This window comes from Monodelphis domestica, chromosome 3, assembly GCF_027887165.1.
Source record: "Monodelphis domestica isolate mMonDom1 chromosome 3, mMonDom1.pri, whole genome shotgun sequence".
NCBI lineage: Eukaryota > Metazoa > Chordata > Mammalia > Didelphimorphia > Didelphidae > Monodelphis > Monodelphis domestica.
Window position 1 is genome coordinate 223,767,001 of NC_077229.1, and position 26,094 is coordinate 223,793,094.

Here is a 26,094-nt window from a genome sequence, read left to right on the forward strand (position 1 = left end):
TAGCCCATTGCTCAGATGTTTTAACAGAGTGCGGCCACTGTACATGCTGCAGCTTCTTGGAGCTACAAGTGAATGAGAGCTGGGTGGTAAGTGGACTCCAGTGGAAGATGATCAGTCCTGAAAAGGGCTCAGCAAGCTCTCACACCAAGAGTAGTCTTCCTAAACACTCCAAGAAGGGATTTATTCAGGCTGTATCTCTTTTCGTGCCTTGAGTAAATAAAAGGAATGATCAAATGATCAGAAGAGTCATGACATTCTGTGCAAGACCGATAGGATTCATGCAAGTGGAATCCACATGAGTCCCACTGCTATGGTAGATTGCACAGGCGCCATCTTGAGACTCTTTCAGAAGTATCTGAAGGGGTGGGGGCCAGAGGTGTAGAAATGGACAGAAATACCAAAGTTGGGCCTCCACCCCATTGACTCACATCCTCCGTTGCACTCATGACTGCAGGAGCCATAGGATGGGATAGGGACTACATAATCAAAAGGAAGCTGGCAGCAGGGGACAGTTTGCTCTTTAGATTGTTTCTTTCTTAGCAGTGTTTGTGTAACTGGTTTGTCAATCACTAGTCAGACATGACTGAAACTGAATAACAACAAGCATTTATTCCAGAAATGATACTGTTTTAATCAAGAAAGGATTTGTGATCAAATAAGAAAATAGTGTCTCATAGGCTTTTAAATGTTAGCTGCTATTATTATCATTAGTTATTATGTCAGCAAAATCCAAATACATCCATACTCTTTCCAGTAGAGAAGATGTCTATGCCATCTCATCCTGTGCCATTGTCCCTGCTAACTCCCCCATCCCAACTTAGTAAATCTGCCATCTTAGTTTGTTCTCTACTACCTTACACTCGAATATGTGCTTCTGTGTACATATACAGGGACATTTGTGAAGGGGACAGTACCTCTGCTTAACCAGACACTTTATAACAATGGATTATTAAGTGCCTTAATCTTCCATTTTCTAATGGATACCTTTGGTTTAGTTTAGTTTGTTTACCTCCAAAGATTCAGTAGAAAGAGGACAAAATATAGTACCTAATTTACGTCAGAATCTGTAGTCTTTGACGTTTTCTCTACATATTTGACTCGGACTCTCTGATCATTCATTTAGAGCTAGAAGGAACCTTAGAGGCTGCTTAATCCAACCCCCTCATTTTATAGGTGAGGAAACTGAGACACAGAGAGATCGTAGATAGGCTCTGCCCATGTTACACAGGTATTAAGTAATAGCTTATTAATCAAATTAGCAATTAATCAAATAAAGATTTGAACCCTTGTCCTTTGATTCCAAATACCCTACTCTTTCTATTATATCTATAAAATGATTTCTGTATTTTCCCTCTGAGGAGCCTGGGATTTCAAGACCATGATGAAAAAAAAAGCAACATTAAACAAATGTAATCTTGCCTATAAGTAATAGAGAAAATCACAAAGATAGCACTGCTTACCAATGTCTGTGATTGTGGGGTGCTAAGAGTTTTGATTAACTTTCTCTGGCTCCTTGCCTTGGAAACAGTATACATTTTTACCTCTTCTCAAAGATTTTAAGCATATAAACCTCTGGCTATAAAGAATTTGTTTTCAGTCAGAAATGATCATGTTGTTTTTTTGGTCATTTCAGTCATGTCTGACTTAGTGACCCCATTTATGAACCAATTTGAATTTTTCTTAACAAAGATACTAGAAATGGTTTGTCATTTCCCTCTACAGCTCATTTTACAGATGAGGAAACTGAGACAAACAGGGTTAAGTGACTTACTTGCCCAGGGTTACATGGGTAGTAAGTGTCTGAAGCCCACTTTGAACTCAGGAAGCTAATCTTCATACAGGAAGCTATAGAGAAGGAAGGATACTAATGATGGTTTTCATAGGACCTTTGAGCTAGAAGGGATCTTGGAGAACATCTAGTCAAAGTTTCTCATTTTTTCAGAAGAGGAAGCTGAGCCTTATAGAAGTTAAGTGATTTACAAAAGGTTACAACTTAATACGTTTTGTGTCACACACACTCTAAGCCTCTTTCCTGTCAAGCAGGGTGGTCAAGAGAGTGTGTGGATATGGAGTTGGAAGAACTGTTTGAATGCTGGTTGTGCCACTTTCTGCCTGTTAGGGAAAATCCTTTAACTTGTCTGAGCCTCATTTTCTTCATCTATCAGATGAAAATGTTGGATCAGATAACCTTGAAGACTCTACTTCTAAATCCTTGATCTCCTTCATCCAAGCTGGCAGTAGATATCCTTTTTAATATTTGACTCTACTCCTTTATACATCTGTGTAAAAGCTTTAGCCTGAGTGCTTTGAGGTTATGAAGAAAGAAAAGGAGTAAAAATATCACATTCTTCTTTTCATTATAAAAAATGAATATAAGAAATAGTAGTGATTGCAAGTGTAGGTCATGTTTTAGATCTTAGCTTGCTGACATTTTCCGTTGTAAACTAAACTCTCTTGACTTTAGTATCTCCAGGGATCTCCATTTGTGGCACTGGATCAACTTGTACTTACTTGCTCATGCTTTTCCTTGCTAATATTCTTATCTTTTGGGGGAACCAGGGAGCAGTATGTTAGTCTTCCATTTTTCATTATCTCTGCAGTACCAAGGACAGTGCTCAACATTGATTAAACACATACAAACTGGTTTAGGTGATTTTAACCCTTATTGATTAAGCACCTACTGTTGTTATTTATGTGCAGAGCTCTATATTAGGGGCTGGATGGATATGACAAAAAGCTTATATTCTACTAAGAAGCCATGATAAATTCACTGCTGTCACCTGAATTCATAGAAGTTGGTGTGAGTAAAAATTTTTGTGAACCAAGCAGGGAGGGGAAGAGGGGAGAGAAATATCATTGCCACTGGGGATAATTAGAGGCTGTGAGGAAAAGGTGGCATTTGATCTGGGTGTTAAAGGATAGATTCTTCCATGAAATAGAAGATTTAGAGCTAGAAGGAACACTGAAATTCTATAGGTGGAAATGGATCTACAGTCTTAGGGAGTAGAAGAAACCAGCATTGTGGTCTGATTGCTCTGAAAATCTGAAAACTAGCTTTTTGAAGGCTTAGTGGTAAATTAATGGCACTGTCTCTTACCTGTACAATTGTACTGAGTCAACTTAGAAGGGTATTTGTCAGAATGATATTTAGTACTTTTTATTTCTCAATTTTATTCTTTATTTTAGAATGTAGCTTTAGAAGTGATTTGTGTGGAAGGACACAGTAGTCCTTTGGACATCCCTAAGTAGGCATTAATTACATCCAAGATATAAATAGAATGCTATAAGGAAGATAAGACTCATTTGGATTGTAAAGTCATCTGATTCACACACACACACACACACACACACACACACACACACACTGATGAGGTAAGATATATATGATCTAAAATCAATTACTCCAACCCTTTGCTCCAAAGGGCATAAGAGAAGCCAAGAAAATGCAGCAAAAATTATTGCGCTGTGGCTGAGTATTTGACAAAACCTTATTTTTACTGCTAATTCCTCTTGAGCCCCCAGAGACTAGAGGAGTTAAGATCCTGCCCAGAGTGGTCTCACATAGTTCCTCAGCCCAGGAGATTGCTGGGAGACTGAATCTTTGGGACTAATTTGCTTGAGTCAAAATTTGATTGACTCTTCTCATATGCCCAACCGATAGACCAAAATCAATCTCTGTAAGGATGTGTGGTGGGGTACTGGAGAGGGAAGAAGGGCAGCAAATAATAAAGCTTTGCTTCTCTTACTAGATGTTCTTTTCTAGGTTTTTTGGAGCCTGTCACCACCACTATCTCTCCCTCTATTGTGGTTTTGCTCCCAAACCTCTCCTTTCTCAGCAGTATCATAAGTGTAAGCAAAATTGACTCAAGAATTAAGCAGTGAGATAAACTGGTCAAGAAATAGAGAGATCAGCAAGTCAACAAACATTTATCAAGCTTAGCTTGATTATTATTAGCTTGGCACCTATTATGTGCCAAGTAGACATTTAGTTAAGTGAACCAACTACTACATATCTTGAAACTAATATATTCTCTTCCCTGTCAGACTTCTCAAGTCTGGTAGTAGTATGACAATTTAAAGTGTCATGGTGTGATTTAGAAAAGGGGGGCTGCATCAAGCAATGGAGACAAGGTAGGAATCTAGTCTTCATTGACCAATTGACTCACCACTGTGAGTCCATAGACAAGTCCCTTCACTTATCTGAACCTATTTCCTATTCTGTAAAAGAAGGGGTTGAACTAATTTTTTTTTAATCTTTACCTTCTGTAATAGAATAAATACTGTGAATTGGTTCCAAGGCAGAAATGAGGTGAGGGCTAGGCAATGGGGTTTTAGGGACTTGCCTAGGGTGGCACAGCTAGGAAATGTTTAAGGCCAGATTTGAATCAGCACCTCCCATCTGTAGATCTGGATCTCAATCTACTGAGACATTTAACTGTCCCTGGACTAAGTACTCTTGAGGCAAGAGACCATAACTAAGGTAGCACAGCCAAGGTTTTGCTCCAAGGCATTAAATTTTGAGCATGAGTTGATAGCACGAGGTATTTTAGCGTCATAGAAACAGTGGTACTTAGTACTTAGTATACTAAGTTAGCAAGAGTAATTAAAAATAGGAAGCTACCAGTGGTGGACCCAGATCCTGTCTGGCCATGCCAGATTTCCTCCAAATGCAGGCAGAGTCATGTGACCCTGGACAAGTCACTAAACCCTGTTGGCCTTGGTTTCCTCATTTGTAAAATGAGCTAGAGAAGGAAATGGCAAACTGCTCCAGTATCTGTATGAAGAAATCCCCAAAATGGGGTCACAGAGAGTTAAAGATGATTGAAATGACTGAACTACAAAAGGATATCTATCTATCTATACACACACATGCATGTCTCTGGTTTATAGAATGATTTCTTTGCATTTCCTCTTGTGGTATGGTTTGAAATCGATGAATGAATTGGAGATAGGCCAAAGTAAAAGTGAATTCAGATGTCTACAGTTTTCATTGCTTTAAGAGTTATATAGAAAAAAGAGAGAGCTGGTTATTTAGGGATGTTTGTGTTTTTTATGGGTTGCATATAAAAACCTGCTGATTATCACTTTGGTCTTATTATGTCAGTTTATTTTAACCACTCTACAAACATATACTTTAACCTGGAGATTTTCAAAGGTGTCTTTTGAATTCCAACTAAAATCACAGTAGTACATAGCTTGGATTTGATTTTTTGCTGACTTTAAAAACCCAAAGCAAGTGATTGGCATAAATTACATTTGCTACCAAATATTCCATTAGATTTGTTTAAAAGCATTTAAAATAGTGAAGCAGCACTGTGATTCTGAATTCTTCACTTTAAATTAAAAGTAAATATTTAAGATTTTGTTTTGTAACTATTGAAGAGGAGAGAACAATTTTAGATATTTTCATTATTTGTATTTTCCTCAGGCAACTAGGTGGATAGAATTCTGCTTCAGACACTACCCTGGGCAAGTTACTTAACCCTTTTTACCTCAGTTTCCTCATTTGTAAAATGAGTTGGAGAAGGAAACGGCAAGTCACTCCAATATCTTTGCCAACAACAACAAACACACACACACACACACACCCCAACAATAAATGTGGTTGCAAAGAGTGTCAACTATAAGGACTGAACACATCTTTCTTCCAGACTTTGTCCCTTTTCTTACCTCCTTAGAAATAATTGTCCTTCCCAATCCTGATTGATTTATCCTAGGATCAGTTATTTTTTTTTATTCCAAGATATTTTATTTTCCTAACTACATGTAATAATTTTCAACATATATTTTCCAAAATTATAAGATCTAAACCATCTCCTTCTCTTCTTCCTTCCCCCTCCTAAGGGATGGTAAGCAATTTGAGCAGGGCCATACAAATATTACAATGTTGCTGTTACTATGTACAATGTTCTCCCGCTTCTGCTTATTTCTCTCTGCATCAGTTCCCACAGTTCTTTCCAGCTTTTTCTGAAATCATCCTGTTTATCATTCTGTTAGCACAAGAGTATTCCATCACCAACATATATACCAGCTTGTTCAAACATTCCCCAACTAATGGACATCGCCTCAATTTCCAATTCTTTGTCACCACATAAAGATCTGCTATAAATATTTTTGTACAAGCAGGTACTTTCCCCCTTTTTATGAGGATCATAGTTTTTAAAGAGGAAAGAAACCTCATTTTACAGATGGCCTTGGAGAGAGAGGGAAAGTGAATGGCATAAGCATTTTTACAGTACCTGCTATGTGCCATTGCTAAGCTTCTTCCTGTTAAAAAAACAAAACCAAACATTCTCATTTGATCCTACCAATAACCCTGTGAGGTAGATAGTATTATTATAATTTCCATTATACAATTGAAGAAACAGAATCAAATAGGGGTTAAGTGACTTGCCCAGCGCCACAGAGATACAAAGCTCCAAGACAGCATTTAAACTCGGGTCTTCCTGATTCAAGTCCCAGGACCCTATCCACTATGCCACCAATTCCCTAGAGAGGTTGCACACCTTCCTAAAATGCAACTTGAGTCATTCCTTTGGTTTAAAAATCTTCAATAGACTTCTGTTACCCCACTAAATAAAATCCAGCCTCTTTGGCATGTTCTTATCACCTATTACTTCTTTGCACAAAGTCAGCCAATTTTTAAAGTATTCGATATCCCACAGTCATAAATTGTACTTTCCTGTCTCCATACCTTTTGTTCCTATTATTTCCTTTAACTCGAATCCTTTTTCTGGCTTTATTGAACCTAGCCATGTTCACATCTTCAAGTTCTCTCCCTCCTTCAAAGCCCAAATTAAACATTGCCTCTTCCACAATATTTTCCCTCATTCTGTCTGGACTTCAATACCATTTAGTTGTGCTGTTTGCATAATCTTTCCTATTATAATACTTCTTTGTACATGTGTCTTAACTAATCTAAAGGACTATAAACCCCTTAGGAACAGGCACTATGTCATCTGACTCTTTATCCCAGTACCTTGCATATGTTAGGTATTGTTTGGTTTTCAGTCTTGTCCACCTCTTTGTGACCCCATTTGGGGTTTTCTTGTTTGCCATTTCCTTCTTCAGCTTATTTTACAGATGAGGAAACTGAGGCAAATAGGGTTAAGTGACCTGCCTAGGGTCACATAGCTAGTGTCTTAAGTCACTATACCACCTACCTGCCCTTTTTAAAGGAAAATTTTGCAATGAATTTAATAATATAATAGTCAGAAAGGAGAGGAGGCTGAGGGAGGTGATAACTTGAAGCTTGAGTTAATTGGCCACATGGTGATAAGATTAGAAGTGATCAGTTTATTCTGGGAGAGGCATGCTGATCTGGAGAATTGAAACCAAGCAGAGCTGTAGTTGGAGAGTGAAGTGATACCCTCCAAAATTAAGAACCCTGTCTTTAAGCCTCTTGGATAGAGTATATATATTTTTCCTAGAAAAAATTAAAGACTAATGGAGAATAAAATACTCTAATTTGCCAGCTATGAGATAGAGTATAGACAGACTGAGCAAAAAGAAATGTGATAAATCTGTGTAATTTGCTCTGCCTTTGGAAGAATCACCTTCAGAAAGAGGTTTTTTTAATTGAATTTTTTTTTCTATTTCATCCACAACCAAGGAAGGAATGTTGGAATCTGATTGCAGATCAAAGCACATCACTTCACTTTATTTCCTTTATGAGTCTTTTTTTTTTAAACCCTTACCTTCCATCTTGGAATCCATACTGTTTAATTGGTTTTAAGGCAGAAGAGCAGTAAGGGCTAGGCAGTGGCGGGGTTAAGTGTCTTATTCAGGGTCACACAGCTAGGAAGTGTCTGAGGTCAGATTTGAATCCAGGACACCTGACTCTCAATCCACTGAACCCCACCTACCTGCCCCAAGAAGTCCAGTTTTACACTTAATCCCCTTCTGTTTGCATATTGAAGGGTTCAGACATTAATATTTAAGTTTATAATAATAATAAAAGAAAGGAAAGGAATAGGTCAAGTTCTTGAAAAGCACCTTTGTGCTGTTTTTGTTCCCTCCATGCCAGCACTGATATCCCTCCACTCTCAGTTCAATCAGAATTAGAGATAAGTAGGTAAGCTTCATTTACTTCACTTCCTAGTAGAGTCCCACATTTAGAAGCCCTTTTTTTTGTTGTAAGCATTAGGAGATTATCATTTAACAATGTAATCTAAAAAAGATACAGCCTTTGTCTTTTTTTAGGAGATTATCATTTAATAATGTAATCTAAAAAAGATAACAGTCTCTGTCCATGTAAATTCTAAGATTCTGTTTCTTCTGAGAAGGAAAGCGATGAATGAGTATATTACACAAAGCGTAAAACACTCTGCCACACCTCAATTTTAAACCAAAGATCTATCTACAAATGTTCCTTTAGTGCATACTATGTGCAAGACACCGATTCATTATGTGAAGCTAATTTACACTCTGACACATGGATTGGCATTTTGCCTCCAGCTTATGGCTAACAAGTAAATAAGGAATTGTTCTTTAGGGCTTAATGAGTTACTTATTAGTTTGTAGTCACCTTGCATCAATGTCTCTGTATCTGTCTCTATCTCTATTCCTTTCTGTGACTCCTTCCCCCCCATTCTCCCAGTGTCTTCTCTCTTTTCTTTCTTTCCCTCTTCACCTCTGCCTTTTCTCCCCTTTGCTTCTCTTTGCACAAATGTGATCTGTTGTAGAATTTTTTTAAGAACCTTGTGGCAGTTGGGCAGAGGCTTTGAGAATCCCTGTGCTAGTTTTGTGTACTCTTTATTTTGCTGGAATCTTAACTTTCTGATTAAACTGAAAGATGACCACAGGTAGTCTTGGAAACAACTTCACTGTTGGAATGGAGTTTGATTGCTTTTAAAAGGCTGTCTGCTGCTGAGTCTGTAGCTGCCAAACCCCATTAACCCTGATTTTGGAATCCTACCACAAACCAGCATATACCATCCAGTCCACCAGGTATCAAGGGAAAGAGTATTACTTGGCATCCTCTTCCAGGCTGCCTTCCTTAAATCTGCCACTAATTCATTCCAAACTCAGAAAGTCTGTAGAAATCTCTTAAGGACCATTAAACTGGAGGCTAATTTAATTTTAGAGTCATACCTCTGACCCTGCCTCAGAGCCAAATGAAGATGTGTGCTCTCCCCCATCCCCCTTATCCCTCCCACCCCTAGTTCTATGACGGGAATTAGGAGTGTGATGATTGGCATTTCTTTTTTGTTCTGGTTATATCTATTCTGATATTTGTCAGAGTGAAATTGCTAGTGTTGCCAGAGATGGGGGAAGCTCCCTTATCTTGAGTCTCTCTTGCTGCCAGGCAAGCAGAGAAATTCTCCTATGATTTGGGGGATGAAGAATGATCACTTCATTTTATTATATTCATTTGTATTTTTAAAAGCAGGAAAAGACTTTTGAGACTAGTAATAGAAGCCTTTTCAAAATGCCAAAGTTGAATTCCTTTCTCTGGAGATTTTTATTATCTCTTGGCAATAAGTAATCATGAAAATTAAAATATAAATAAGTTCTCCTCATCTCCTTTTTTTGAGGGGGTGACATTAGCTACACTTATTACTTGGGTGGAAGTTCTTAAAAAATGAGTGTTGAGCTTTATCAGGCACAATCTCTTTAGCTAATAAAGGGCACAGGTTAAGTAAGCAAGATGACAAAAAATTTTTATCATTTCCCCTTTCCATCTAGCCCTTAAAGAAACTAATTTGACTTTCATTAAATAAATTGATTAGCCGAAGAGAAGAGGAAAAATGAATTGAATCTTAAGGGTTCATGACAGTGTAGAGGAAGGAAAAGGCAAATAAGCTGCTAATATTAATAAAGTTATTTTTTTAACTATATGAACTTAACTAATGGTTCCTAGTTCTTAGAAATGTTAAGGACTTTGGGAATAGGTCTAGAATGATATAGTACAGGCTAAGTATATAGATAGCATAAAATATGGAGCATAAGCATATTAGATTTGAAAAGTTTTAATAATAATTATGATATGAGTTTAATATAAAACCTGGTAGGATTTTGGGGGGAGAGAGGTAAATTGTAGAAATTAGAGGATATTTCCACAAGTGAAGAGTAAATTGCATCTTATAAATGTTGGTACTACTAAAAATAGATAGACAAGAATGTGAACCTAAGATCTACAATTTGGGCAAAAGTGAGAGAAATGTATAAGAGAGAAATATTTTAGGTCAATTCGAGAAATATCCTAAATGATTATTGAATGCATGGCATTCTTCTAGGTGCTAAGAGCACAAAGGTTAAAAACTCTATATTCCAGGAACCTAGATTCCAAAAGGGGGAATGAGACATGTATCATAATCATTCATGGAGCCATAGACAAGTCATTTAATTTCTTTCTGCCTCAATCTGTAAAATGGAAATAACATCATTAGTGCCTATCTCATAGGATAGTTGTTGAGGATCAAGTAAGATGAGATAAAAACTCTTCAAAAACTGTAAAGATGCTATAGAAAAGTCAAAACTCTGGTCCTGAATTTATTCATCTGTAAAGTGTAGTTGACAGTACCAAGAAATTTCAAGAAGGAAAATGCTTTTTACTAGAAAGGTTAGGAAAGACTTCATGTAAGACATGGTACTTGAGTTATAATTTAATGGAAGCTAGCTATTCTAAAGGGCAGTGGATAGAACACCAGACTTTTCAAGTCAGAAAGATCTGAGTTCAGATATGACCTACAGACACTTAAAACTATGTGACTTTGGGCAAGTCATTTAACCCCATTTGGCTCAGTTCCTCATGTATAAAATGGATATACATTGGGTGGAGAAGGGAATGGTCAACCATTCCAGTATCTTTGCCAAGAATATCTGATGGACAAAAATGTCCATGGGATCATATAGAGCCAGACATGACTTAGGTGACTAAAAAACAAAAGGTATTCTAGAAACCTAGAGAGGCAAAAGTTCATTTCACATCTGGAGGACTACCTGTGTAGAATATCTGTACACAATGTTGGGAGATGGAATGCCATTTATGGGGAACAGCTACCAAACCAGTCTGACTAGAAAGGAAGGAGAGTTGGGGGATATTATGAAACAAGTCTGGAAGGGGAGGTGGGAACCATACTGTGAAGAGCTTTCCATTCCAGGCTGAGGATCTATCTTGAATTTTATTCTAGGGGGTAATACGGAGCCACTGAAGATTTTTTGGTGTGTGGGAGGTTATAATGCAGTCAATTCTGTCTCAGTGAAGTCCCATTAGTAACAGGCTACCATATTTTATTGTTGGTTCTATCTCCATAATTTGCTCATGAGGTCCCATGTTTAAGAAGAGACTTTTGATATTTCTTTTTTTCTGCTCAACTGATTTACTTATTGTATTCTTTAAAAAAAAATCCTTCCCATCTGTCTTGGTTCTAAGTATTGGTTATGAAGTAGAAGAATGATAAGAGTTAAGCAATTGGGGTTTAGTGACTTGTTTAGGATCATACGGCTAGGAAACAAGTCAGAAGCCACATTTGAACCCAGGTCCTCCTGACTCGATCCACTGCTCTCTAGCTACCCCTTGAACTCTTACTCCCTCAGCATTTCTATCAGTCTTAAGTACAAGGGCCTTTTACTGTAGTCTCTCTCTTGATTTTAAATATTGCTTTTAGGATAAAATGCAAACTCATCTAAAACTTAAAGACTTCACAATGTGTCCAGCCTATCTTTTGAGATTTATTACGTGACTTCCCAAAATGCACTTGAAGGTCTGGCCAAACTGCCCTACTTGCTATTCTTCAAACAAGATGTTACAACACCCCATTTCCACGCTTTTGCTCAGGCTGTCCTCTTTCCTGTGTCTGAAATCACTCCCTTGTCACCTCTGTTAGGATCCCCAGATTGCTTCAAAAGATCAGTTTAAGTGCCACCTCTCACAAGGGGCTTTTCCAGATTCCCTCCACTACAAAGTGTCTCCCCTAACCTTCAGCAAGTACCTAGTATTTATTTATAGGCATGCCACCTCCTTTGGTCTTTGTAGCCCCAGGACCTAGCACTCAGCCAGGCATACGGTACTTTACAAAATGTTTAACTCTCATCCACTCTCAAGGGTTCATCTCAATGGGTCTCTATCTTCAACCTCCATCTCTCTCCCCAACTTTACTCTCCATATTGCTAACTATCTGATGGATATCACCCTGCTGGAGGTTCCATTAGCATTTCAAAACACCAACTATCCAAAATGAAATTGAGATTTCCCCACAGGTTCCTTCTTCTTCAAATGTCTCCATTTCTGTGGATTATATTGCAATCCTTCCAGTCACTCAGGTTTGAAAACCAGAGGAGAGTCACCCTTCATTATTTTACATCCCTCCATCCCCACAGCCAACCAGTTGCCAAGTCTTGTAAAATCTAATTCCACATCTCTGGAATCTTTCCTCTTCAACTCTAACCCAGTCTCTATTCTGATTCACTTATGACCTCAATGCCTCTTTCCTAGCCTACTGCTGATAGCTTCCTAATTGGTTTCCCTGACTTCAGTCTCTTCTCGCCCCAAATCAACCCTCCACAAAACTGCCAAATGGAGAGGCAGCTAGGTACCACAGTGGATTGAGTGCCAGGGCAAGGCTGGCATTCCCCAATAAAAGCAGTCAGAAATCAAACGGAATTTTGGTTTACTTAATCTTAATTCTAGTGCCTTCCCCTATTGAAAACATTTGTATCTCTTTCCTCTCCTCCCACATAAGTATTTCCGATTTATCCTGGACATAGCTTGTTTGTATATATTTGTATACTTGTTGTCTCCTCCACTAAGTCATGAACTCCACTGGGGCAGGGACTGCCTTTTGCCTTTTTTTTTAATCCCCAGTATTATTATATAATACAGTAGGCATTTAATAAATGTTTGTTGACTGCCTGATCCTAAAAGTAATAGAGAGCAACAGGAGTTGATTGAGCAGGTGGAGAGAGGAAAGAGAACATTCCAGGCAGAGGAAGAAAATATATGATATATGGGAGTGGGGTGGGGATGGTTTAGACCAGTTTGGCTCACAGCCAGAGCACATGGGTAGGAGCGATATGAGCTAAGGCTAGGAGGATAGGGTGGGACAGATTTATAGAAGGCATCGAAAATCAAAGGAAGACGTCAGAATTTGCTGTAATAAATTCAGTAAAGGCATAAAATGACTATATATACATATATGCATACATATACGTGGGGAAATTCTGGAGTGGAATAAAAGATTTGGAGGAGGCCCCTGGAATGGAGGCAAGGAGATGCTAGGATATTATTATAATAGTCTAGGTAGGTGATAATGAGGACCTAAACTAGGGTGGTGCCATTGAGAAGTGAGGGGAGAGGACCGATGTCAGAGATGGAGAGATGGCAGCCATAGAACTGGTTGTGGGAGGAGAGGCAAGAGAAAAAAAGGATTCCAAGGTTTTGAGCCTTTGGCCATTGGTAAAATAATAGTATCACCACAGGAATAATGACATGGGATGGCTCAGATTATGTGCTCAGTTTTGAGCTTGAGGTATGGATAGTACAAGCAGAGGGAGGTATTTAGGAGATGTCTGGAAGCTTGAGACTAGGACTCTGGGTCAAGATTAGAGATAAGAATGTGGGAATCATCAGTATGGATCTGATAAGCTTTGGGACTAGATGAGGAGGCCAAGTGCTAGAAGGAGTGTTCAGGAATAAGTTTTTTTGGGAGGTGGGGGAGGGAAGTAGTGGTTGGGTTTGCTCCTTCTAATCATAGAACACTTGGCTTTGCCTAGGATGATTTTAGATTGTGGGCTTACAGATTTAGAGCAGAAAGAAACCTTTGAGGCCACCTAATCATAGCATGGTACCTTTTAGAAGTCATTTACTTGGGTCCCCTGATCTTAAATAAGAGTTATGCAACTAGACAGTATCTAAATTTGGATTTGCATCCACTACAAATTCAGCAGACTTAGGGGGCAGCTGGATAGCTCAGTGAGTTGAGAGCCAGGCCTAGAGATGAGAGGACCTAGGTTCAAATCTGGCCTCTGACACTTCCCAGCTGTGTGACCCTGGGCAAGTCACTTGACCCCCATTGCCTAGCCCTTACCACTCTTCTGTCTTGGAACCAATATATAGTATTGATTCTAAGGTGGAAGGTAAGGGTTAAACAAAAAAAATTTCACCACACTCTTTCCACTATACAATCCTCCCTGTGGTCCAACCCCTCAGTTTTTTAGTTCTTCTTTCTTTTTTTTAAGTTTATGTAATTAATTAATTTAGAATATTTTTCCATGGTTACATGAATCATGTTCTTTCCCTCCCTTCCTCCCACCCCACTCCTATAGCCAATGAGGAATTCCACTGCCACCCCTCAGTTTTATAGTTGATGCTTAAGATGTACCCATTTTTAAAGGAGAAACTTAAGCAAGAAGGGCAGAATTAATAGTAGAAAAGACTTGTTGGGTTCTAGTTTACAGTCTGTGATACCTCAAGCAAATCGTAACCTCTCTGGATGTATTACTCAAGTTATCAGTGAAGAGTTTGGTGGTCTCAGTTGTGCTTATCAGTTCTGACATAGTATGAATCTATTAAAAGAATTTCTGGTTGCCAGAGAAGCTTGGAATAAGAGTTGTCGAGATTCCCCACAGGGCAGATTCATATGACGGTAAGTTTAAATAGAGTCCCTGCCATTTTTAGAGGAACAAGTTAGGACTTGGAGAAGGAAACATTCAAAAACATATCCCTTATAATGTTTGAGATGAAAATATGGAATAATGGTATTATCTTATTGATGATTAATGAGATGCTAAATTGGGGTTGGATTCACATAATTTTTGGAGGTGGACAGAGATGGATGAGAGAAAATAGAATATTTGCTCTGCCCAGATTTCAAAAGATCAACATTATTTTGAGGGTGGAGAGGAAGAAATCATCTTTTAAGCTAAAATGGCTTGACTTGGATGTGGGGAATGGAAAAGAGGACAGGAAGAGCAGATAGAAGGGAGGGATCAGGGGAAATGCTGAAAGGGGATAAGTACAAGTTCTACCCTGTTCCCTGAGTGCCTGCCCTCTGCCCTCCTTACCAATTATCCCACAAACACTGGAGGACAAACCATGGGCCAGAAAAGCTTGCTCCACCTGTTAGATTGGTTGAGGTGTCATATCCTGTGTTTTCTCTGGAGGAATTAGAGAACGAGGCTTCCTTGTAGCCTTCATTCTTTATCCCAATTTAGTGTGTGGTAAGGAAGAGCCATGCCTGCTGTTCTGTGATTCCTTTTGTCTTTCCCCCGATTTCTTATAGCATTTATGGAAAATGTCCTCCCAGCTACTTTACAAAAGAGAATCTCCTATACTTTTTCACTGTGTGAAGCTCAGCGAGTTCAAGTTGTTTAAGTTTTGTTTGTAAATAACATTTGTAATTTTAATTTGTATATAACAATATCTTTCATAGCTACCTTCTAGGGTCATTGGGAGGCTCATAGCAAATATTGTTTGTACAGTGCTTTGTGAACTTTAAAGCACAATACAAGGTGTCCCAAAAGTCTTAAATTGGGAGCTTAAAGCCACGCTAAGACTTTTGGGGCACCTGGTTTCAATGTCAGTTGTGATTATTATTATGAAGAGACACATAGTAATATGGAACCAGACTCAAAGGGCCCAACAAAACTAAAACTATTCATACCCTTTAACCTAGCAATGCCACTACTGGGTCTGTATCCCAAAGAAATCAGAGATGAGGGAAAAGCACCTACTTATAATAAAATATTTTTAGCAGCCCCTTTTTTTTAGAGGCAAAGAATTAGAAACTGAGATTTATCTGTCACTTGGGGAATAGATGAACAAGTTATGTTATATGGTTTCAATGGAATTCTATTGTACCATAAAAGAAAAGAATCTAAGGAGGCTACCCACAGATGCAGGTAGTGGTAGATCCACTCAGTACTCCCCTCAATTCCCCTCAATACTGTAATGGGAAAAGCCCTTCTGCCTGCTAAAATCCTTTCCCTTGAGTTCCTAGTCTGTGCCTTAAAGACAGCCTTCCACTTCTCTTAAATCTTATCCTATCTCTATCCTTTTCCCATTACAACCATAAGAAATGATGAACAGGATGAGTTCAGAAAAATTTGGAAAGACAGATAATGAACTGATGCAAAGTGAAGCGAGCAGAACCAAGGTAACAATGTTATATAGTAATAGAAATATCATACAATGATCAACTGTGAAAGATTAAACCAAAAGGGACTCAAGATGAAAATGCTATCCACAGCCAAAGAAGGAACTGTTGAAGTCTTAGTGCAGATCAAATCATGCCATCTTCCACTATATTTCCTTCATGAGATTTCTATTTTATGTGTATATCATGACATGAGCAATATGGAGATATATGCTATATGAAAGTACAGGTATAACCTATCTGGGAGGAGGGTAGGACAGGGAGAGAGACAATCTGAATTTTAAAATGTCAAAAAACAATTGTCAAAAATTATTTCTACATGTAACTGAAAAAAATTGTTCTAATTTTAAAAAGAGATATGTGCTAATTTGGTCCTAGGCTTTAAGGAATTTTTAACAGCTGAAAGAAGGGAAATGTGGAAATTTTTAATTGCAAGACTCTGTACCTTTGCTAATCGGAAAAAGTAAGAATTAAAATACTTTAATATATCCCCCCCCAAAAAAGAGAATCTTCTACCTACCTCCATGCCCCCTTATACAACAACTAATAAATTCTTTTCCTCAAGAAGTTTATATTCTACTAGAATCTGATTCCTTAACCACTGCTTTCCAATTATCATTATCATAAGGATTTTTTTGACACAGACCTATGATTTTATTGGTATAGGTATCAAGTGAGATAACATATGCAAAGCACTTTGTTAACTACTAGTTATTACTATTAATAACAATAGAGGGAGGCAAGTGGCTCAATGGATAAAATACTGAACCTGGAGAAAGTCAAATATGGCCTCAGACATTTCCTAGCTGTGTGACCCTGGGAAGTCACTTAATCTGTTTGCCTTAATCCATTAGAGAGGGAAATGGCAAACCACTTCATATCTTTGCCAAGAAAACCCCACAAACATAATATAGTTCACAGGATCACAAAGAATTGTACTGAATAACGACAAATAGCAGGTGTGGAAATTTCCTCTACTGACAAGGAGCTTCAGTGCCTTCACTTACAATCTTCTAAGCTGTCTAGAAGCTCTGAATGGTGACTTGCCCAGGATTCCGTAGCTAGTTTGTGTCAAGAGTCCAGATTGAAACATAACCTCTTCCCAACTCCAGTTCTTGCACTCCATTCACTGAGCCACATTGCCTCGTAGGGTTGACCATTTCTTAATAATTTCCTGGTGGAAAGTAATAGTGAAAAACAACCACCCTCTCTTACCATGCAATCCAAAGATAACCATCCTTCATGTGAGCACCTAGCATTTCTTTTCTTTCTCTTCCTCTTGAGATCACTCTCTTTACAGTATCTTTGACATCGTGGTGTGCTATTTTTAAAAGAAGTTGAGGTTTTTTGTTACTATAAACTTTACCATTGATTCCCCACCCCCCAAAAACAGTTTTTGGAAAAATCATTACCATAATGTGGCACGTCCTTTCCGAAGCGTTTTGTTAGCAAAAATCAGAAAGGGGGTTAAAACTGACACACAGTTATTTCTTGTTGTTTTTCTGGCTCAATCAGCCAGATTGAGGTTTCTGTTTGTGACCCTGGTACATTTTTTATTCTAGTTGGTTTCCATCAGGAACTTTTCTTAAATCATTCCAAAACTTGAACCTGCTGAGGCAGCTGCCTGCTTCCTTGATTTCTTTTGGGGACATTTTCCTAAACAGGGCAGCCAACAGTAACATCTGCTGGGTTGAAAGCTTTACTGATGACAAGTTTCATTAGTGCTGGAGTTTGGCTGGAAGCTGCCTGTTGCCCTGTTCCACTAGGACAGCTCCCTTTAGGTTAGCTGGTAAGGGGAAGGGTTGGGGAGAGTCAAGAGCTAAATGAGTCAGATTTTGAGCCAGTTAAATTATCTTTAGCCAACCTGGACCACAGAAAGTATTGTAAATCATGGTATGAACACCTTAGTTGCCTTTGTCTGTACACATAATGGAAATCCAGTTTCTTCATGTGACAGACTGTATGTTCTGGGGACCAACCAATCCATCAACAAGCAATGCAATGATGAGCTAATTAAGTTTGGAGAACTTCATTATCATGTTGGTAGCAGAAAAAGTGGTCTCTGGACCTTTCTCTACGACCCAGAGGAGTTGGGATTCCCATTGGTGGAGGGATTGTACCCATTGAAGACCTATAACAGGAATAATATAGCTGACACTTACATAGCACTTTTAGGTTTGTAAACCTTACAAACATCTTTTTTGATCCTCACAATAACACTAGGAAGAAAGTGTTGTTTTTATCTCCATGATACAGATGAGGAAACTGAGGCCAAGAGATTAAGGAAGTTTCTGAGGCTGCATCTGGAATCTTTCTGGTGTAGAACTGTACCACCTAGCTCTCATATCCTTGAGGTGTCAAAGTATGGCATTAACTGGGGCCCTTCTTGGTGCTGTAATAATTGGACCCTGTCCAATGGAATCCAGCATCTGTGCCAGTGAACAAAAGGATGCTCTGGGGTCAGTGTACTTATGCCAATAAAGGTATTAACTCCTCTGACTTCCAGAGTGCTATTGACTAGGTCAGCCTTATTAAGAAGAAAAAAACTGACATTTTGCATAGCAAATGACTAATATGTCAATAAATGGGGCATCGTTTTAACTTGCTTTTAAGTACATATTAGCAATGCACTATCTTTCCTGCATAGATCCCTATGCCCTAGCCATGCTTTTCTTCTCTTTTCTGGTTTTTTAAACACTTGTCTTAGAATCAATACTAAGAATTGGTTCCAAGACAGAAGAGCAGTAAAGGCTAGGTGATGGGGGTTAAGCGACTTGGTCTCTATCTACTGAGCAGTCTAAGCTGCCCCTCTCCATGCTTTTCTGTAGCTCTGAAAAATCAAAGGATAATCATAGCAAGCACAAACTAGGTGGTAGTTTGAGTGGTGCAATGGATAGAGCCCTGAACCTGGAGTCAAGAAGACTGGAGTTCACATCTAACTCCCTGATAAAGACTTCCTGATAACGACACATAAATTCTGTGAGCCTCAGTTTCCTCAACTGTAAAATGGGGATTATAACACCACCTACCTGACAACTATGAGAATCAAATGAAATAATATTTGTAAAGAGCTCAGCACAATAGCTGGCCCATCAGAGGTGCTATAGAAATGGTCCGTCCATTCCCTTTCCTTCCTTCCTTCCTTCCTTCCTTCCTTCCTTCCTTCCTTCCTTCCTTCCTTCCTTCCTTCCTTCCTTCCTTCCTTCCTTCCTTCCTTCCTTCCTTCCTTCCTTCCTTCCTTCCTTCCTTCCTTCCTTCCTTCCTTCCTTCCTTTCTTTTGTCCCCTCCCTTACTGCCTATTTACTGACTCCTCTTTTTCATTGCAGTTTGGGGCCGAGTTTCGAAGATTTTCTTTGGACCGTTATAAGCCTGGAAAGTTTGAAGACTTCTACAAGCTCATTCTTCATATCCATCACATCTCAAACATGGACGTGATGATTGGGTATGCCGATGTTCACGGTGACCTGCTGCCCATCAATAATGATGACAACTTCTTCAAGGCTGTCTCAAGTGCAAATCCGCTGCTCAGAGTCTTCATTCAAAGACAAGGTATCATCAATTCTTCACTCTCATATGATGGCTTCTATTTTTCTCCAAGTTCTCAAGGCTTTCTGTTGCCTTTTTGTTCTGTTTTTTATACCTTGTGAAAATTTGGAACTATAGAATTAAGATTGTGTGGTATGACATTTAATTAGCTTGATAGAAGACTTGAAAAGAATTCTGGTTTGAGTCAGGTTGTGATTTCTGAGTTTTGGAGAGAGTTCTGTGTTCTTAAAGAAAAAAGATAATAATAATTTTTTAGTACTTAATTGGAAGCAAATGAATTCAGTAAAGAAAAGGCACTAGTCAGCACCTTAAAATTGTAATTGAAGAACAGTAACATATATTTTCCATCATTTTTTGGAGTTGGAAAAAAATTCCAACTTTAAATTATAACTTTGGTTAATTTTGAACTGAAGTCTAGCATAGTTATAAGTAAAAGCATAATACCATTATACTTAAAAATAATTTTTAATGGAGGTCTGTGGTTTAAAAGAGGGTTGAGTTAAAAAATTGGTTGATGTTTCTTCATGCCTGGCAATTGACTCATCCATGGGGCCTTTTGCTAGTCACTTCTTGGTAGCGTACATGAGTTTTTTTCCTCTTAATGAATTAGAAATGATATCTTTCTACCAAAATAATATTCCTGCCAATGAATGCTCTTTTGTAAAAACTTGATCTAACAAAATATAGGATCCAGCCCTGTGTTTGGCATGCTGGTAAGAAGTAAGAATATCCCAACATTTATCATTCTTTTTCTGTCATATTATCCAATCTGATAGGTGTGTGTGTTTTTTATCTGCCTTTCTCCAATAGTGATTTAAAGCATTTTTTTCATGTGATTATAGATAACTTTGATTTCTTCATCTAAGAACTGCCTGTTCATTTCCTTTGGCAATTATCAATTGGTGAAGGACTTATATTCTTATAAATTTGACAAAGTTCTCTATATATTTGAGAAATGAGACTTTTGTCACAGACACTTGCTATAAATTTTTTCTCCCATTTTTCTGTTTCTCTTCTAATCTTGGTTGCATTGGTTTTGTTTGTGCAAACCCTTTTAAATTAATGAAATCAGAATTATCCATTTTACATCTCATAATGTTCTCTATATCCTATTTGTTCATAAATTTTTCCCTTATCCGTAGGTCTGCCAGGTAAACTATTCCATGCTCAAGAATAGTTCTTTACCTGCTCTGCCAATGTTTTTCAAACTCTTTGATTCCTTTTTACTCTTAAATTGTTGGGCTTCTTCTCCCTAAGAGGTTTTGCTTATATGCGTTGTTACATCTATCCCTATTTAGTGTGTTAGAAATTAAAATATCTTGGTATAATTATGAAAATAGTTTTAATCTATCAGACCCACAGTGATCCAAAGACACTTTGAGAACCACTGCACTATGCTATGCTGCTGAAATTAAAATATAGCCTTTTCATAAGCCTTGGAATCTCTGTTATGAACATCATTGGATTATCCTATAATACAGTGAGAGCTATTGAGATGTGGACTGTTTGCTCCTTTATTAAGTGGCCCAAGACTAAGCCTTTTAAAAATTCTTTTCTCTGATTTCATAGAGTTTACTCTCCTTCACTTTTGTGTTGTCAGTTATTCTTGCTATTAAAATTTGTCTACTTCTGGGTCAATTTAGGTGACTTAGAGGCCTGGAGTCAGGAGGTCCTGGGTTCAAATTTGACTTCAAACCCTTCTTAACTAATCTTGGGCAAGTCATAAACCCCAGTTACCTTACCACTCTTCCACCTTGGAACCAATACTCAGAATCAATTCTAAGACAGAAAGTTAGAGGCTTAAGAAAGACTAGTTTTTATTTGTTTTTAAAGAAAGCTTATTATTTTTAGTGGATAATATGGGAACTTACTAGCCACTTCCACTTAGTATCAGTTCTAAGACAGAAAGTAGAGGTTTAAAAAAAAAGTCATCTTCTAGCAGCACTTGTGTTATCTTTTAATTTATGGTTCTTTCTGTGGGCTAGGAAATCTTTACTTTGTTAGAATTGAGCATAAAGCAATAATAAGTAGATTTTAAATGTGTTAAATACATCAAATTTTAAGTATATAGCCGCCACTTCTATGTGGATTGTTCAGAGACCTTTTTTGCATCTTGTTTGAACCTGGGCTGTATTCCAGAAACAGCTTAAGTGGTCAAAAATATGACCTCCTAATAAATGAAATATTGTTGCTTCTGAGTTGCTCCATAAAGCTCTGAATATGACCAGACCCATCTATCTCATAAATAGAGTGTGATATTTGCTGTTCATGGGGCATAACTTTAGGGGTGAGGAATTATGTTGGGTATCAAATGCATCCTAAGAATAATGCAAGTGGGTGGAATGAGTCTTTATTATTCCAGGACTCAGAGTTGAAACTGTAGTTGCAGATGAGGCAAGAAAGCTTCAGGAAGTCATCAGGACCAAGAATCAGACCTTAGGTTTGATATCAGGGAAAACTACCTCAAAAATTTTGTTGTTGTTCAATCAGTTACATCCAACTCATTTGAGGTTTTCTTGACAAAGAGATCTGGAGTGGTGTGCCATTTCCTTCTTTAGCTCATTTTACAGAGAAGGAAACTGAGGCAAACAAGGCTAAGTCACTTACCCAGGACTACATATCTGGATCAAATTTGAACTCAGGGAGATGGATCTTCCTGACTCCAAGCCCTGCACTCTATCACACTGTACCTCATAGTTGCCCAACATCCATTAAATAATCTCTAATCCATTGTGACACCTAGCTCTACCTTTACTAAAAATTAGAGCTATTCGTAAGTGGAATGGACTGCCTTGGGAAGTGGTGGTTTCTTCCTCTCTGGAAATCTTCCAGTGGAGGCTGGATGACGATTGATTGATTGATTGATTGATTGTGTTGTAGTTGGGCTTTCTTTCCAGTTACAGGAATGAATGGCCACTGAGGTCATGTCTCATATTAAAATTCTGCCATTTTGTGAATGAAGTTCTTTTTGTGACTTATGCTATTTGTGTGATTGTGGGCAGTTTCCTCATCTGTAAAATGGAGACAATAGTCATTGTGCTACCTATTTCACAAAGACTTTGATGTTTCCCATGATTGGCAGTGGAGGAATGAGAAGTATTCTTGCCATACATGACTAATTCATTTAAGATAGGTTCTCTGATGCTCGTAATGAGTTTAAATATTCTGCTAACAAGGAAAGAATTATAAAAAGCTGGAAGGAATCTTAGATGGTATCTAGTCCACAGACTTGCTTTACAGTTGGGGAAATGGAGGCTCAGACAAGTAAAAGAGGCAATGTTGTACATTGAAATTACCCTACTTGATTTGGAGTCAGAGGCCCTGGTTTCCAACCTCATCTTTTTTTAAAACTGACTGCCTGGGTAACTGGGCAATTTCACACATAATTTTTCTCATCTCTAAAGTGAGGACTAGAAGTCCAGGATTCCTATGAGCTCTAAATTCTTTTTTAAAGAGGATACTAAGGGTTTTTTTGGTCTGAATTTTCCTGGAACTAGAACCCAAGTGTCTTACTTAAACACATGGCAGAGCTGGGATTTGAATTCAGGTCTTCTTTATTCTCAATTCTTCCTGGACAACAGCAAGACCCAAAATAACAGGAATCCAAAGAGAAGTCTCATAATTCTTTTATTAACTCTTATTTTAACCTCCCTGGCTACCACTGCTTAGCTACAAATAAGCAGATTTTGTATTTCCCTGACTCTTCCTGCCCTACCCTCCAGTGCAGGTGTTAATGAGTAATAAAAGAGCCATTATCAGGGGAACTGGATGACGACGGAATGCTGGCTCCTAAGATCACCCCAGTGAGTAACAGTTGCAGATGGGAATGTTAACTTCATGATAATAATAGTTGGCATTTATATAATGCTTTAAGGTTTGCAAAGCAGAGTACATGTATTATTCAGTCATCAAAACGGTCCTGAGAAATTGGTGCTATTAGTGTCTCCATTTTACAGATGAGGAAACTGAGGCTGAGAAGGGTTAAATGACTTGGCCAGGGTCACACAACTGAGATCAGATTTTTAACTAGGGTCTTCCTGATTCCAAGTCATCCTAGGCTACCTAGGATTATCATGGTTGGGAGAGTGGGGATGAGAGGACTGAATTACTAGGTTTAGGATTCCAAATTTTAGCTCTGCTAAAGACATAAGAAAGGCATGAAAAACAGGATACTAAAGATTTTTTTGTCTGAATTTTCCTGGAACTGCTTAAATGTATGGAAAATGGAAAGTTTAAGCACATCAGTATTACTCATCTCTACAACTCTAGATTTCTCTTGTCCCATCCTCAAATGACATAAGATAATATGAGTTATTAACACATTTTCAATAATAGAACTGGGGCAGTTGTATATAACCTTTTAAGAAATGTGCATCATCATGGAAATGGGTTCTGATCAAGGACACATGCAATACCCAGTGGAATTGCGCATCAGCTATGGAGGGGTGGGGGAGGGGAGGGAGGAATAGAAAATGATTTTTGTAACCAAGGAATAATGTTTGAAATTGACCAAATTTAAAAAAAATGTCCAAAAAAAAAAAAGATGTACATCATGCCATGGCACATAGAAGGTTAGTCTTAGAGCCAGGAAACCTGGATTCAAATGCTGCCCCAGACAGAAATTTATTCCATGACTGGGTAAATCATTTAACTTCTGGGTGCCAGGCAAATCGAAGATCCTAAATTATAGACAGTAGCTTGTCTATGTAGATGGAGGGAAATTCCACATCAGGAGGTTCCTATACAGATGAAATCACGGGCCTGGACTATATATGCACACACACATCCACTATACCGGGTATACTAGATTTTGGAAAAGGAATTCTTATTGTATTGTTAGAGAAACACTTTTTGCTTCTTTAAAAAGACCTGACATAGCCTAAATGCCTGGCAGACTGTTTTCATTTTTACTAAAGCTGAGGTGAAGACAGGAAGCTTTGGGTCTGTGTTTGTAATTGGGAATATATTAGCTTTGGATTAGAAATATGTTGTTTTTAGTCATCCTTTTTCAAAAACATTTGTAGGGAAGTCCTGAATTCTGTATTTTTCCCCTCCTGTTGTACCCCAAACCTCAAAGAAACACCATAAACTCTACATTTAGGGGTTAGGACTTTTTAGCCCTCCTATTTCTGGCACAAAGCCAAAATAATATTACCCCTTTCCCTCCACACTGTTATCTTCAGTCTTCCTGTTACCTCCTAATAACTGATGGGCAAGGCATCATGCCTACCTGGGTTTACTCTAGCAAGGGCTAATGTGGCATTGAGGCATCTGAGGGCACTGCCACATTTCAGAGCATCTGGCTCATAGTTGCTGGTTTCCCTGACCTATCTGAGGAGGTAGTAAGGGAAGCACTGAAGGATCTCTGTCTGTGTCAGTCAGTCTGTCTGTCTTGGTTTGGTCTTGCCCACTGCAGCTCTGGTATTTCCACTACTGCAAATGGTTCTTTGTATCCACTGGCCCCTTAGATTCTGTGGAATAAAGAGACATAATTGATAGCATCCTCCAGCTGTCATTGGATGACATGATGCTTGTTGACAGCTCAGCCAGAAAGTCACAGTGGAAAAGAGAAGGCTTCCCCCCCTTCCATATCTTTATGTAATACAACAGTTTTTGAGGACCTGTGACTACAAATGTCTTACATATATGTGGTGAGAGATTTCTAGGTAGATATATAGGATATGGAGACTTGGAGCCAAGAGATCCAAGCTTGGCTCTTACCTCAATCCTTTACTAGCTATGGGACGCTTAGCAAATCAAAAGTCAATAAATTATTAAGTACTGAATATGTGCCTGGCACTGGGGATACAAATAAAACAGTTCTTGCCTTCAAGGAGCTTACAGTCAACTAGGGGAGATAAAGCTCAAAAAGAAGCAGGAAAGATGTGTCAAGATGGGGAAAGGTACTCAGCCCTACTCTGGTGGTAGAGAAGGGAAGTCTAGAGTTCATGGACCCATCCTTCCTTAAATGGAAGTCTAGAGTTCATGGACCCATCCTCTAGTCAGAAGAGCAGACAATAGTCATGAGTACCAAGGCTGGTGGGGATCTTCCTGGATGACGAGGTTATCCTAATAATGAAGGTCAAACGGGAGGGATGAGATTTTCCAGGATGAAGAAGCTATCCCAATAATGAGCTTCCTAAGGCATGGTTGTTCAGTTTCCTCATCTGTAGACCGAGGACTCTAATGGTATCTACTTCACACAGTTATTAGGGGGAGCAAATGAATTAATATATATAAAGGATTTTACCAGCATTAAGGTGTTAAATAAATGTAAGCTATTAATATTTGTTATTATTGTTGTTATATTGGCCCTAATGATATCTTGTGACTTTTATAATTAACACCACAGATTGGGAAGGTACTATGTTCCTTTGGCCAAAGATGTGGCCATTCTCTGTGATGTGGGGGCCTTTTTGGTTTAAAATATTCAATATTTGGTATTAAAAAC

The 26,094-nt window shown here is 38.3% G+C and overlaps 1 protein-coding gene across 1 annotated transcript in view; it reads left to right on the plus strand.

The window, feature by feature from the left end:
* PARD6G (par-6 family cell polarity regulator gamma) overlaps nt 1–26,094 on the plus strand; it is a 160,488-nt gene that overhangs the window by 28,567 nt on the left and 105,827 nt on the right. Inside the window, exon 2 of the mRNA XM_001366451.4 lies at nt 19,424–19,646. Within this exon, the coding sequence (XP_001366488.1) occupies nt 19,424–19,646 (223 nt within the window). The remainder of the gene's footprint in view (nt 1–19,423; nt 19,647–26,094) is intronic.